This window comes from Dendrobium catenatum, unplaced genomic scaffold, assembly GCF_001605985.2.
Source record: "Dendrobium catenatum unplaced genomic scaffold, ASM160598v2 fragScaff_scaffold_1608, whole genome shotgun sequence".
NCBI lineage: Eukaryota > Viridiplantae > Streptophyta > Magnoliopsida > Asparagales > Orchidaceae > Dendrobium > Dendrobium catenatum.
The window spans coordinates 4,566,965-4,582,752 of NW_021320070.1; the positions used below are offsets into that span (position 1 = coordinate 4,566,965).

Sequence of the window (15,788 nt, forward strand, 5' to 3'; positions counted from 1 at the left end):
CTTGCATTCATAAGTACAAAAAATAACTAAAATTATAATAATCTGAACATGAAAGATCCTGATCAATCTCATAATCCTGCTCCCTTGCCCTGACCTAAAATCATTTAACCAACCAAATTATAGGTGATCGTATATAACAATATTTTGAAGCTTTAATTGAACTAAAAATTTATTTTTAGATGTTGAAATAATTTTTTTAATTCAAAAAAATTATTGCTTTTTCAAAATCACATAGTAAAAATCTCAAATAAATATTCAAAACGTTCATAATTTCGATCTCTATAACAGATAAAAAATTATATAGATAAAGTTTTATCAATATAAAATTATTCTCATTTTTTATAACAAAAATACAAATTTAATCAAAAAAATCTTAAAAATACCATATTATTAAAATCGGACATAAGATAATGATTTCTTACAATGATATAAGTAAACATACCAATAGGATCAAGTGACGAAAATCACTCAACTATCTCCAAATCTTTGATTTTTTTCGTTCCCACTTTTCTCTCTAATTTCACCTTAGAGTTCTATGTTAGCCGAAATTAGAAGAGAAAAAGGATTTTAATGATTGTAGTGGTTTAATATATTTTTATAATAAAATAATAATATAATATTAATATAATTATATAACTTAATAAATTTTTAATATAAAATTCATATAACTTTTTGGAGTTTCAAAAAATATAAAAATATATTCATAAATTAGCCCAATCTTTTTTTTTTTAATGAAATCAATTTACAAAATGAACACCTGTTTAGTCTCATAACTCTCACATGTATTGATAGATGTCAATTTCTTAAAGATTTAGATCAATGCTAAAAAAATTATGAAAAATTTTGTGTGATTAAACCACTATAATATCTATGTTATGGCCAATACAATTTGTGATTTGTACTTATAATAATTCATGAAAAAAATTATTTTACTACATCAAAATATGAGCTATTAAAATTTATTTGACTGGGTCATAAACATAGGTTAGAGAATTATAGCCAGGGGATGGTGGTCAGAATATCATATCATGCGACTATAGCAAGAGGATTGTAGTTTGACAATGTATGTTGGGCGACGGTGGTCGGAGGATTATAATCAGCTGGCAACACGCGTTGGAGGGTCGTACTTTAGAAAAATGTTCAGAAAATGATATTCATGAAATGATGGTCAGGATATGGCGGTCGGATGATGAAAGTTAGACAATGGTAATCAAACGAGAATAGTCGGGAGGCTATAACAAAATTATTCAAGTTGAGCTATGGCACTTAGATGATGCTAGCGATGGACATTGATCGTTGGCATTGAATGTCAAGTAGAACTCTATAGTTTTTCAAATCTCTAAGCTCTCTCATCACTCAAGCCTTGATCCCCTTCATGTGAATTTTGAAGGTCAATTTACAGTACTTTGAAAGCATGCATTCTAAAAAATTTAGCAAAAAATTTATAACACTCCATTGTCTGACTCATATTAAATTTTTTTATCGTATATCATTTATGCATCATTTAAGTTCCTTAAAGATCTCAGAATTGAACTATTCTGATTTTGTTAGATTTGTCATGTCAAGCATTTCTATTTGACCATAAGCATGAAATTTTCAAAGACGATTTGATCCTCCAATTAATATACTAAAATTTTCTACTAGATTTCATGTGCTTGATGTTAACTCGTTTGGACTCGGATCGGATCACCTTTGCTGTCATTGATTCATCTTGTAGATACTTTCAATTCGATGTTAAGTTTATTCAATTTAGAGTTCAAATGATTTTGAATTTAATTTTGAAAGTATGAGATTCATGTCAATCAAATGAATTTTCGCTCTAAAAATGAATTGAATTTAATAGAAGGTTAGTATCAAGTAGAAAGATGCACATAAAATAAGTTAAAATAAAATAGTATCTACCTAATTATTACGTACATATTGCAACTTGCAAGTTATTTTAAGAATTATTGAGTACCAATAAAAATTCTCACGAATCAATATATCCATAATTTAATGTCTACCATTAATTAATGAATTATATCATTGATATAATATCAAACATAAAGTAAGTAAAATATAGTCTGAGATCAAGTATATTTAATAGTCTTCTCCATGTATTATTGTTTCCATCAAAATATATATCATAGCAACAACAAAAAATTTGCCTTCCCAAAAGCTTTATTATAAATTTATAATTAAGCTCAGAAGTTTGTTCATGATCAACCATCTAAAAATCTTCCTTTCAAGACTTGTAGTCCAATTGATCATAGCTTCCCTTTTTAAAATATAACCTATAAAGTAGTATAACAAAGCACCAGTAAATTTTTTTTCTATACAATTGTACAGCATTACGACATTATATACCCAAGCGATGTGGCACTCCAAATCCCGGCGCTGTCAGGCAGACCTGAGACGTAGAGTTGAGCGCTGCGGCAATCCAAATCTGGCGCCGCGGTGCTGTGATACGTGCTAACAATTTTCTTTCTCATTTTTTATTAAGGGTTGCGTCTCTTAATTAGTAGTTTTATGTGATGAGTTTCTATTTGTTTGTTCTTATGTTAGAACAATACAAGGGTGTAGAGAGACAGAGAGAGTATGAGAGTGAGAGAGAATAAAAATTTGTACTTTTCTCTCAAATTTTCATTGTGTATTTCTTGGTGTGGTGTGGCTCTATAAATTTTTTCTTGATTTCGAGTTTTTTCACGTTAAATTCTAGCTGATGTTCTTTATTTCCACTGCATTTTCTCTTTCTTATTTATGTTGTGTAGTTTACTTCCCTAACAAAAAGTCCTATATATTCCTCAAATTAAAGTTGCACCAAACATACACAAGCTCATTTAGCGACTGATACTACAAATATTTTATTTTCTTTGTATGATTGGACAATAATATTACCATTTCAAACTTTTTTTTGTAAAATAAAAAATGTTATTGTTGACGTTGATTTTGCCAGACCCTAGATCCAAGGGGTTGACTTGGTCAAATTGACCAGGCCAAGCCCTCAGACCCATCCCAATCAGTTTAGTGAGTCAACCTGAGTTTGCTGAGCCCAGGCCCAGCTCCTGGGTCAACAATTATAATTTCTTTTGCATCTAGAAGATGAAAATATTTGACTAAGAACAAAAATAATAAACTTTAATATTTTGCCAACTTTGAATCAGTGAGGAACTTGCTAGTTACAAATACTTATAAATCATGCTTATATTCATATATTATTTTCAAAATATATTTGTTTAACTAATATAATATGAAGATATGACTACAAATAAATATTACCTCCTTCAAAACTCATAACTATATCTGGCATAAGAGACATGCTATTAATTAATATTTTTTAAAATAAAATTCATACAAAATACAGTATAAGGTAGCCAATAAATATCATCATAATTTCTATGTAACATCTCTGACATTTTTTATAATTCATAGTATTATCATTTGACATTTGAACTACATTTTCTAAATCAGCGCACTCAACTATTTCAGTAACCAAAGCAAATAGAGAAACTGCATCATTCATGACATCAGAGTTCTCAACAGATTTTTTAAAAAAATAGAAAGTTAGTCAAATTTGTATTTCTATTATTTGTCTAACTATCAGCCATCACATTGCATCTAGTTTCTTTCTAGCTATATCGATAAGACTCGGGATCTGTTTGGGATGACTGTAATTTCACATAAAAGTGATTGGAAAACTGTTATAGAGAAAGCAACTTTTTTGAAAGCTGCTATAGAAAGTATGTTAATAGTATAGATATTTATTTCATATAGTGAAATAATAATAATCAAATTAAAATTATGATTGCAATATGAAAAATTAAGGGGTGTCAATTTCGGGTCACGGGTCGGGTTTATGTCAAACCCGAACTGACCCGGCTCAAACGGGTCGACCCTAACCCGACCCGGGTAGATAAAACCCGGATTTTCCAAGTCGGGTACGGTTCAGATTTTCGTGTCATGTCAAATATTGACACCCCAATAAAAAATACAATAGTTAGAAAATTGTCTGAAACTTAGCCTCAATTGGAGGAAAAATTATTACGTGCAGTCATCAGACCGTTCGGAGGCCAATCAGGATGCATCACGTCAATCAGTACACAACAGTACACTGCAACGATACACAACAAAATGGTGATGTGGCATGCCTGATTGGCCTCCGGATAATATCCGGTGACTGCACGTAATAATTTCTCCAGTTGGAGGCATGTCTTTTTCCTTACAATCTCTCAATAGGTTGACTCTCATTCCATAATAAGAAGGAAGCTAATATACTACAAGCATAGCATTGAAGTGATGATTGAGACATGGTAATCAACTGTTTGTGGCTTTATCAAAATATTGCATAATCTATTTCTTAATCATTAGATTTATTTGTAACTCTTTTTGAGTCCATTTTTGTATAATCCACTTCTCCTTGCTTTCCTTGTTATTAAATATTCATCAGCACTAGCCTTTCCAAACTCATATTGATAAGGAGAGATTATTAAAATTAAGATCTGTCACTTAAAATTAAAAGAATATTTTTCCCATAAATTTATCAAAAGGAGCTATCAAGATTGAATCAGTGCAAAAATGATCTCTGAAACATATTTGTCCAATCATCATCCTCAGTCATTGAGATCTGATTGTCATTATATATACATATATATTAAAATAAAGAGAGATTTACATACGTACCATCATATATACTACTCTATTTACATATTTAACATCTAAAATTTTAATATTACATACATACCACCCATAGTTCATTTTAATATCAAATATGAGCGATAGAAATGAAATATATGAGTGGTAGGAAAGAAATATGAGTAATATATTTAATATTAAAATAATATAAGGTGGTATGTATGTAATATTAAAATTTTAGGTGCTAGATATTTAAATAGGATGATATAAAATGACATATGTGTAAATTTCCCTAAAAAAAAAAAAAGACAAGCTGAAGAAATGTTATATTATGCACGATGACTTAAACAAATGGGGCAACAAACAAATGAGGGAGCCTCTATAGAGGAAAAATGGTACTTAATATTTTGATAGTAATTTGATGATAGCTCAATTGTGATAATTTTGGATTGAATTTTAGCTTTATTAAATTTTATAATGTTTGTCAATGGGCTATGTGATGATCTTATAATGATATATAGTGTAGGGGTGTCAAAATGAATTTTTTTTTGGATTGGATTTGGATCCCATCCGAAACTGGCCTACCTTTAACTAACCCAACCCGCCTCCAAGTTGACTCGATCTGACATGAACAACCGACTCGATTGGTGTGTGATAGGTTATAAAGTGCTCGATCAAGTGATCGTGCGCAATGCGACAGAGTTTCAAGTTTTCAGGTTGACTCAAACCCGATCCAAAATTGCAATCAGGTCAGAATATGAAATCCGAACCCAACCCATTTCCAAATTGGTTGACCCAGACCCAGAAGTTTTAGGTTGCGTTCGAGCCAAGTTTTCAGGTTGTATCAAATATTGATGCCCCTAATGTAGTGTAGATTTACGTTATTACACTGTCTTATAACGACCAATGGACTTAAAAAATTTGGGATTCATTTATCCACATATTTTTATCTCCTTTTTGAACTCATTTCTATAATTCTTTTAGTTTCTTTGATAGGTGCAATTACTATGGCTCATCAATAATAGAATTCTAATATAATAAGAAATAAGAACTTCCTTTTTTAAAATTAAAGAATGAAAATGGATTTAATCTATTTTGTTTCAATCTACTGTGAATATCTTCTTTTGTTATGTATCTGAACAACTATACTTAAATGTAGTATAAAATATACAAAATATATATAAAAAATATTATAATGAGATTAATTTATAGTGCATCTGCTAGTACACTTGATTCTCTAATTGGACACTTTGTATTTCAGATGTAATTCCTTAGTGCAATTATCTTACTAATATGCTACATCTTTATTCAACCAATTTAATCTCATAAGGATTATATATAATATCTAGACTAGTTTATGATCATAATATTTATCCTTATGTTTACTTCATGATTAGTAGACCATGTTATTTTCTTTTATAAGATTGTATATTAAAACTATTCATCTTATTGGGTTTTATTATCATTTAATTTTGAAAATTTTCAATTTAAATTTTGCTAATTGAGATTTGTGCCGATCATGCCAATTCTTTAAAGAGAAAAATTCCCATAATTTTCAAATAAAACTTTGCAGCACAAAATAATCTTATATGTTAATGAAATATTTTATAAGATTTGTATAAACAAATTAAAAAGCTATATTAATAAGAAATACAAGAATAAAATGGATAAATTATTATGTGCGGAGATCGGACGCAGAACTTCATATGGAGACCAATAAGAATGCGACACGTCAGCGATATCGAGCCACAATATAGAGCGGTACCAAGCAGTACCGAGTCACGATACCGAGCACAGGGGTGACGTGGGTCATCAATATGATGATAAACCATCGAAAATCAAATGATATACGGCTTAAATTACGATTAGGATTTAAATCAGATCACTGGCATAACCACCGCACTACACCGCACGTAGCTGATGCGTCAGATTAAATTAATGTTAGATGGTTTAAACTCTGATAAAATAGTTTAAATGCAAATCCTTTCAAAGAGGAATGTGCTGGGCCATTCTTCAGAATTTCTTAAGAAAATTTATTGAGTAAGATTTGATCGAATTAGAACATAAGGAAAATCATTAAATGCAATTTAATTAAAACTTTTTTAACTGAATAAATTGTAATTTTAAAATGAAATTAATTAATTAGAAGAAAAAAAAAAATCAAAGTTGCATACTTTAAAAGTAAAATCTAAACATTCAGACTGATTTGATAAATAAAATTTTCATAATATATTGAATTATGGATGAATAAAAACTATTTTTTACTTGTGAAGATGAAATCGAGCAAATTTAAAATTTATAAAATTTTTGCATTAAGATTCAAATTTGAATAAATTTAAACTGAGTGATTTTTTTTTGTATTTAATCCAACCTTTTTATTAGTGATCTTTTTTACATCTCGCTTGAAACTGGCAGTCCACGAAGGATTTCTCCATTTTGGAAAGCAAACCTTACGAGCTATGAGCTTCTGGTAGATTTGGAACCCAGCCTTCATGAACTCCTCCCTTATTTCAAATCTCTGAAATCTCTCTCTCAGCGCGAAGCGAAGTAGAATGCTCAAACGAGTGAGTGCCATTTTAAATCTTTTCTTTCCTTGTCATTCTTTCAATGTCAAATGTCAATCTTTTTGGATTCAGGGCTAGAAAACGCCTTTTTTGGGCATTTCTATCCATTCTTTTTCCAATTTGCAAAGATCTACGACGATCTCCAGTAGATTGATTGACAATAATGTAGAATCGTAGATGAAGCCTGATAAAGTTTTCTCCTTTCCATGATTTCTTTCTTTCTTTTATGGGATTCTGATCAATTTTTATTTTGTTAAAGTGGATCAAAAAGCCAGTTGTGGGCCATTTTGGAAGAAGTGGAAGACAAAGCTTTCTTCCACTATTGATCACTTTCGTCTTGTTTACGTTTGGTGGTTGGGATTCGATGATATCGTTAGGGAAATGGAATATTAAAACCAGATTACCAACTAGAACTGAAGTAGAAGAGAAGAAATGTGAATGCTTTGGGCTTTGATGTGACTAAAAATTGTGATTTTGTAAAGAAAGTGATTTTGTAACCGACATGGCCATTTTGTTGGGATTCGTTGGTTATTAAGGATTAATTTATTAATGAGAGATAAGACAAATTAGATCACCTTCGGTCTTCTCTGTCTCTTTCTCCATAACTCCGCTCCCTTCCTATTTCAACTCGTTGGTTCATCTCTGGCCATTGCTGATCTTTTTCAATGCAGGTTTTGTTGGTGGAAACACAAGCACAGTAGAAGAAATGCAGGCAAACAAATCCAGGTATAGTTCCGTTATCCTTGATGATCATTTCAGATAATGTGCAATGGATTCTGAGACTTTGCTTTACTTTGAATGAAATATTGAAATGGGTGGGTGAACAAAGGAATTCTTTTGTTCCTTTCTTCCTATTTTTATGCACATGAGGTGTCTCACATGCAGCCGGAGTAGTCTAATATTTTTTGGGACATGATAATTATACATCATTACTGTTTTTTATTTATATCCTCAACCTTCTTTCTAAGACTTCGTTTGGGACGGCTTTTTTCTTGCTTTTTAAAATAATTTTTTAGTACAAAAGTTTCTTGAATTTTAAATCTTTTACTGAAAAACTGTTTTCAAAAGCAGTATAAAAGCTTTCCCAAACGAAGCCTATCTCTCAATGAGAGCCTTCTTGTTTCTCAGCTGTGTACTGGCTTCTTTTTTAATATATTTTAGGAAGATTTGATTATCATGCGGACTGCTAATAGAAAGCTGTTTTCTCTGTCTTGCTTTTATTTTGTGCATTAAGGCTTCTGGAGGCTGGAGAGCTTCTAATTGTAATTATTTGTTCTCGCCTGCTCCATTCCTTTTGGTATTTTGGTTTCTTCATAGCCCTCTGTGCTGCCAGCTTTCAAAAAGATTGTTTCTTGCACTTCTTACATATTTTACTTTCGGCAGTTCATCACAAGCGAAATTGCTAACGGTAGCCTAATTATTAGGGAATCAGATTACAATATTTATTTAACGGGTTTGTACTTATTTGAAGTTGTTTTGAACCCTTTATTTATAAAATTAGAAAAAAGAAGCAGAATTCTAAACTTTAAAGATTCAGTTCCTTTAGCTCATACACCGTTGTTCTTTATTTTTGGGAATTGAGATGTTCTCGATCTTCTTCCTAATTCTTTCTTTGTTTTTTGTTTGTCGGCTTTGCGTATTTGATTCTTCCTTTGGTATATTTCAAGAAGGGATTATCATGTGGCCTTGCATTTGCACTGTACTTCACTAGCAGAGGTTGGCAACAAGATGACTCCTATTACGAAACCAGCTGGTTTTGATATTTGAAAATATTTGTATTCTCAAAGGTTAAAACGTAATCCATGTAACTGTTGACCAAAATGCATGGCTTTAAAGTATTCTTTTTTAACTAATTTTTTTGTTTAAATTGAAAACATAACCTCATTTTGATTAACTTTACTTTATCTGGAGACTTGAGGGCATCTGGTTGTCACTATCTTCTTAGGATATTAATAGAGTTTCAAGGAAAAAAAAAATGAAGATGAGAGAATAAACACACCAAAGATCACAAAATGCAAGTTTATATGATTTAGGCTTCGTTTGGGACGGCTTTCTTACTGCTTCTTAAAAAAGCTTTCCAGTAAGAAATTTTAATTATTGTACTAAATCACTATTTTAAGAAGTAGTAAGAAAGAATCGTCTATGTTAAAAAATGCTTATTCAAGCTAACCTCCTTATTGTTAAGTTAATCACAAAAAAAGCCATGTTCATGACTATTAAATGCATAAAAAAAATTTGATTGATGTAATTGCAATGGAAAAGTTATGCTTTCATTGTGCAATACTTTTTCAACAATTTAGGTTTTATTTGGGATGGCCTTTTTACTACTTTTTAAAGCAGTTTTTTTATACAAAAATTTTTTGAACTAGAAAGCTGCTTCAGGAAAGCATTAAGAAAGCCACCCCAAACAAAGCCTTAGGCTTCGGTTGAGACGGCTTTCTTAATGCTTTCTAAAATAGCTTTCCAATAAAAAATTTCCTGTTCAAAAAATTTGTGCTAGAAAGCAGCTTTAGAAAGCAATAAAAAAATAGTCCCAAACGACTTAGATTTTAAAGCATCTCTTGTTCATGACTTTTAGAGTATAGCAGATTACTTTTAAATATAAAATACATGACTAAAAAAAATTATGTAAATATACATTGATAAGTATGTGTATATTATTATATTCCAAATTTTTTATGAAACCAATCATAATTAAGCTAGCTCTTATATGTATCCGGCTTGTTCAGTGAAATTTTGTTCAAGAGTGTCTCGTTTGCTGAAGGACCTTTGCATAATGCGAGTTGTTCACAAACATCGAACTAAATTGATAGTCCTAGTCGTTGGAGCTGTTTTGCACACTTTTGTTTCGTTTGAGACGGCTTTCTTTTACTGCTTCTTAAAGCAGCTTTCTAGTACAAAATTAAAAAATTTTGTACTAAAAAGCTACTTTAAGAAGCAGTAAGAAAGCCGTCTCAAACGAAGTATTTATCTTATAAAAATTGAAATAAGCATCTGAGATGTAAGTTTGAAATCTGAAAAGCATCTCATCATGATTGCATTTCATATAGCTTTAACATTTGGATATACTCATATACATAAATTAAGTGCTATAGCTTTGTAATTCAAGAAAATGGGTGGTTGTATGAAACTATGGATAATTCTTTCTTATATCTCAAGACTATATGGACTCATATCTGTGCTATTTTATTTCCATTCAGCAGGAGAGCATCGGAACCTCCTCACAGGATATCCACTGCAACCACTAGACCTAGTAGTTTAAGCAAGGCAGCTGGAGCAGATGTTGACTCTACTGCAGGTATTAATCAGTCAAGGAAGATCTCGTCTTACAGAAGCCAAAAGGAAAATGAGCACCAATCACACAGTAGTAATTCAGTGCTTGAGGTAAAGTCCGCATTTACTGCCTTCATTTTCTCAACTAACATGGTATTTATTCTCAATAGTTTGTCAAATCTAGTATCTGTTCATAGCCTTTATGTGTAGTTAACATGTTTTTGTTTGGATGATTTTGCTTTTTTTTATATTCATAAAGATGCATCATAGAGTATATCTCACAAGTTTTTAGGCTAAGCTTTAGACTTCTCAAGTTCATTTTTTTACCATTATTATCATTAACCTTATTCCAACTATTTGGGGTCTGCTTTATGGATTCTCATTCTCTAATCATTATTATTAAGGGGTTGTTTGGTTTGAACTGAAATGAGTGTAAATGAATACTTTTACATGAGTTTTAATTTGATTGGATGAAAAATGAATGCAATATAAAGCGTTTTGCCACTGTTGCTTATCGCCGCCATCATCTTTGAACTTTACTTTATATTCATTTTACTTCAACCAGACAACTCAAATTCATCTACTTTTATTTTATGCTAATCCAAACAACATTAAAGTATTCTTTACACTGCATTCCTTTTCCAGCCAACCAAACAACCCAGTGCTAAAGGACGTACTAAATCTATTTTACTCAATTGTTTTGGAAATAATTATATCTATATTATCTTGGTCTACTTATCTTATTTTATAATCCTATTTTTATCTATCAGTTTGTTGGGGAGAAGTAAACCACACAACGAAACAAATAAGAAATAGAAAATTGCATTGAAAAGAGAAAAACACTAAGATTTAACTTGTAAAAACTAAAAACTGGAAAAAAATTACGGAGCCACACCACACCAAAAAATCGACTATTAAAATATGGGAGAATTAGTATTGATACGTCACCAAAAATCAACTCGATCCAGCATAAATCTTGAGGCATATTCAAATTTGCAACTTTCAAAAATTAAAATTGGGACCATCCGAACTCTAATTTCAGCAAACTTATAGAGTTATAGTCAAATTGAATGTCTCAAAGAGGTTCAAAATTAGTCCAATCCGAGCTCAAATGAGTCCAATCAAGAGACTAAAAAAGATTTGGAAGCTTAAAAGTAATAATTAGCTGACAAAAAAATTCAAATATAACATGCTTATAGTTGAATCGACCGGCTCGACGAGATGAATCTAACGAGCCTAAGATCACTTAGTTTTAACATCATTTGGACACATAAATGCTCGACAAATACTTTATGATCGAGGGGGATCAATACAAGCCATCCTATAGAGCACTCCGAATTTGCCCCAGATTTTCTTCATATTTATCGGGCATGTCACTCTTAAAAATCTATAAATAGGCCACCACTTCACACATGAATGGGGTGCTTGGAACTTCGACATTTTTGCTAGAGACTAGATAGAGCTCTGAGGCTTCAAGGATCTAGAGCTCCACCCAAGCTCCACCACTGGTGAACATCTGTCCACCGTCATCGGACCATCGCTGACCACTGGCCATCCCCGGACCACTATCACCCGCCTACTACGATCCCTCTGAACACTATCACCCACAGACTACGGTCCCTCTGACCTCTATTTCCCACCAACTACTGTCTCTCCGACCTCCTTCACCAGCAGACTACAATCCCTTCGACCTCCGTTGCGCGTCAATTTCGATCCCTCAGACCTCCGTCACCTATGGACTAGGTCCCTCTGACCTTCGTCGCACACCAACTACGGTCCCTCCAACCTCTGACGCCCGGCGACTACGGTCCCTCCGACCTTTGATGCCCATCGACTACAGTCTCTATGATTTCCGTCATCAGTATACTATGGTCCGTTCGACCATGTCGCTCAACTACGATCCTACCAACCGAACGAACTTTCCAACTCTCTTGGGAGTAACTCTTATATCACTAAATTCTTCCAACTCCCATCATGTAAAGTGCCTTATATAATATATATTTGTTACATCAAGCTAAGGCCTTCCCCTAAGGAAGGGCCTCATTTTAATCAACAATAAACATTAGTAGAATCATTTTAACTAGGGCATGCCCTATGGTTTTTCTTCCTTTCAGGATTTTCCACATAAAAATCTTGGTGTCTCTTATGACTCTTGCACCACTCTCTTTATTTGTCTATTTGATGGATCTTCGTAAAAAGCTTGGACACTAAACCTTATATCTCTTTACCGCCGTGAATGTTCAAGTCTACAACAAATATAGATCTCTTCTCTCTCACGTTCTCCTTGTCTCTCTTCTTCTAGCGCCATTCTTACACGACTAAACAAAGAGATCAACTACAACTACAAAGGCCGTGTCGCTCAATTCTATGTCTCTTGTCTATATGATAGCGCCGCAACGCTGGGATCTGGAATGTCGTAGCATTCCTTAGCAGTGCCGCAGCGCTCCGCTCTGTCTTTTTCCATAAAATTATGTAGTACCTAGGCGCTCAGGCACACAATGCTAGGGTGTTGTACATAAGAGAAAATTTTCGGATGCGGAGCTTGGGTGGAGCAAGGGGAGGACCACCTACAAACCCCTCAACAAGCTTAACAAACTAAATTGAGGTCAAAGGCAACAACACAATCAAATTCCACGCAAGACTAACACAGTCTTATTAATACATTTTCTATGCTTCATCATACATACTCAAATCACAAAAGTCTATTTTTCATTACCTATCTTTAATAGATAATTTCACTTTCCTTTTAATATAATAATTTATTGGCTTATCTTTATTAGTTCGATCACATATCCATCATAAAGTTCTCATTTATGTCAAAATAAGTTTGTCTAAAGTAACTTTTTACTCTCAGACGCTCAGATGTATAGCGTTGGCGCAATTTTTTTCGATAATCTTAAATTTACATCTTTTTAAAATTGTATTACATTTTATTCTTCATTAGCTTTCGAACTAGAAAATTATGGATCTTCGTCTTTCATAAACTGAAACGGGGATTTAAAGACAGTAACTTGATGAATACTCAATAACATCACTTGCCTTCTTGAATTCTCATATTTTCTGCTTCATAGAAGAGGCGTCCAAGCCAGTTTACCCATCTGGAATCCCAACTTGGAGAACTCCAAGAGGAACTGAAAAGAACAAAGGATCAGCTAGCTTCATCTGAATCGAGTAGAAAGAGAGCTCAACAGGAAGCTGAAGAGGCCAAAATGCAACTTCTTATAATATCCTCCAAGTTTGAGGATTCTCAGCGCCAACTTACAGAGTTGTTAGCAGCCGAAGATGATCGAATACACGAGCTTCGCAAAATTTCTCAAGAAAGAGATAAGGCATGGCAGTCAGAGCTGGTAGCTCTCCAAAACCAGCAGTCAATTGATATGGCAGCTTGGAGCTCTGCCATAAAAGAGAGACAGAAACTCAAATCAGAGATTGAGATGTTTGTTAGATCTGAGGCTGCAATGACCAAACAACTTGAAGCTGCGAAGTTGGAACTGCAGGTTGTAAAAGAAGAAATTATGGAGAAAAATTCTGCCATGGAGAGGCTAAAAATTCAAATTGCAGAAAGAAAAGGTGTTGAAACCAAGGCAAGTGGAAGTTCTAATGAGACCCAGCTTGAGCTGGAGAAGTCTAAAGCTAGAGTAAATGAACTTGAAGACATGGTGAAGAAATTGCAAGCAGAGCAGCTAACCAGATTTGGCCAAAAGGGAGAACAGGTGAATAACAATCTGCTATCACTTTCTGCTAACAAATTAATCGACAGTCAAAAAACTATTTCCAGTCAAACAGAATCTAAACTGGAATCTGACCTGAAGGAAGCAAAGGCTGAGATTGCCAACTTGAAATCAAAACTTGTCAATAAGGAATCAGATCTCAGAAGCATTTCACACATGAATAAGAAGTTGAATGATGAGATAAGGGCACAGGTGAACCAAGTAGAAGCTGAATTCAGTTCAAAGATCACACAGGCAGCCATCGATATCTCGGAATTGAAGGTAAGGCTTGCGGAGAAGGATGTCGAGCTCGAGAAATTGTCAGAGGAGAACAATCTGATCAAAATAGACACGGGGAAGAAAGACATGGAAGGCATCAAAAGTTATGAGGCTGAAATGGAGGCTGAATTGAGAAGGGTGAAGCTGCATTCAAATCAATGGAGGAAGGCTGCTGAAACTGCTGCTGCTATTCTTATGTCAGGAAGCAATGGAAGGGTGATTGAGAGAACTGGTTCTCTTGATCCACAATATTTTTATGATGGAAAAAACTTGATGAACTCACCAAATTTTGATGAAATTGGTGGCGATCTACCAAGGAGTAAGAATCACAATGTACTGGCAATGATTGGTGGGTTTTGGAAGAAGAGCTAGCTTGTTAGTACCTGATGCCTGTAAAATTTTCTATTTTTTCATCCCAGTTTCTCATCAGTCAAATTCTTTAGTATGTTGTATGTTAATAATCAGTTTTTTTTTTTTTTTTTTCAAATGCAGAATAACTGGCATTGAATTTGGATTCTGGAACATGAACAAAGTATGCAAATTCTCATATTTTCATCTGATCGAATTTCAAATAATCTTCCAAATATTTGTGTGTGACTATTTTAATTCTAAAATATCACATTTCTTCAATTTAGTGTCTTGATCTCTCTATCATACAAAACTATGTGTTGTTGAAAGTTTTTTATGAGCTTGCTGTTTGAAGAATGGCATGTCCTTAAGAGGGATCATTTGATGATGTTATAGAGTGAAGTATTTTGAGTAAATTAGACAATAAAACTTTACTTTTAATGTAATGTTATGATATTTGAGGCATGCTCAGGCAAAACTCACCAATAGAAATAACTGAGAAATTAAATCAATACTATTTAGGGATTTGTGGAGTTTCAAATTCATTTTGAATTCCATTTTCATAAAACTAAATTCAGTAACATAACAAATTCCATATCAAATTTTGTTTATTTATTTACAAGTAATTAAATAAAACCTTATTATCAAGAAAGGGAAGAGTAGGGGAGAAGATGACCATTTTCTATTTTACATTCTTCAATAAAAGTAAATGAGAAATTAAATGCATTGATATTATTATCAATTTTACTGTAATTGGATATTAACTAAATTAGAAAAGAAAATTAAATTCTTATTTTTGTATTTTTTTTAATATGTCCAGTTCAACAATGCCCGTCAAATCAAGAGTAGAAGAACAGGGGATGAGCAAAACAGAGGGAACGCTTATTATTTGGGGAAGGAAACAGCTCGGTTTGTTTCAGTGAGATTTCAATTTTTCATCCTTTCCCTCTGCGTGGGTCCCACTCCCACCTTTGTGGGACCCACCAGGAGGAGGAACAACCCT

At 32.9% G+C, this 15,788-nt stretch overlaps 1 protein-coding gene across 3 annotated transcripts; it reads left to right on the forward strand.

Moving 5' to 3' along the window:
* The first annotated feature begins 7,609 nt into the window (after positions 1–7,609).
* LOC110105534 (interactor of constitutive active ROPs 2, chloroplastic) lies at positions 7,610–15,083 on the forward strand. 3 transcript variants are annotated; one of them, XM_020835080.2, is made up of 4 exons: positions 7,610–7,901; positions 10,376–10,559; positions 13,520–14,812; positions 14,930–15,083. In XM_020835080.2, the coding sequence occupies exons 1-3, from the start codon at positions 7,882–7,884 to the stop codon at positions 14,807–14,809; spliced, it is 1,494 nt and encodes a 497-aa protein (XP_020690739.1). In that variant the 5' UTR covers positions 7,610–7,881; the 3' UTR covers positions 14,810–14,812; positions 14,930–15,083. The 3 variants fall into 3 exon arrangements, with proteins under 3 accessions (XP_020690739.1, XP_028556772.1, XP_028556773.1); XM_028700939.1 differs by lacking the exon at positions 14,930–15,083 and having other exon boundaries at positions 13,520–14,866; XM_028700940.1 differs by lacking the exon at positions 14,930–15,083 and having other exon boundaries at positions 10,379–10,559; positions 13,520–14,866.
* The last annotated feature ends 705 nt before the right edge of the window (positions 15,084–15,788 follow it).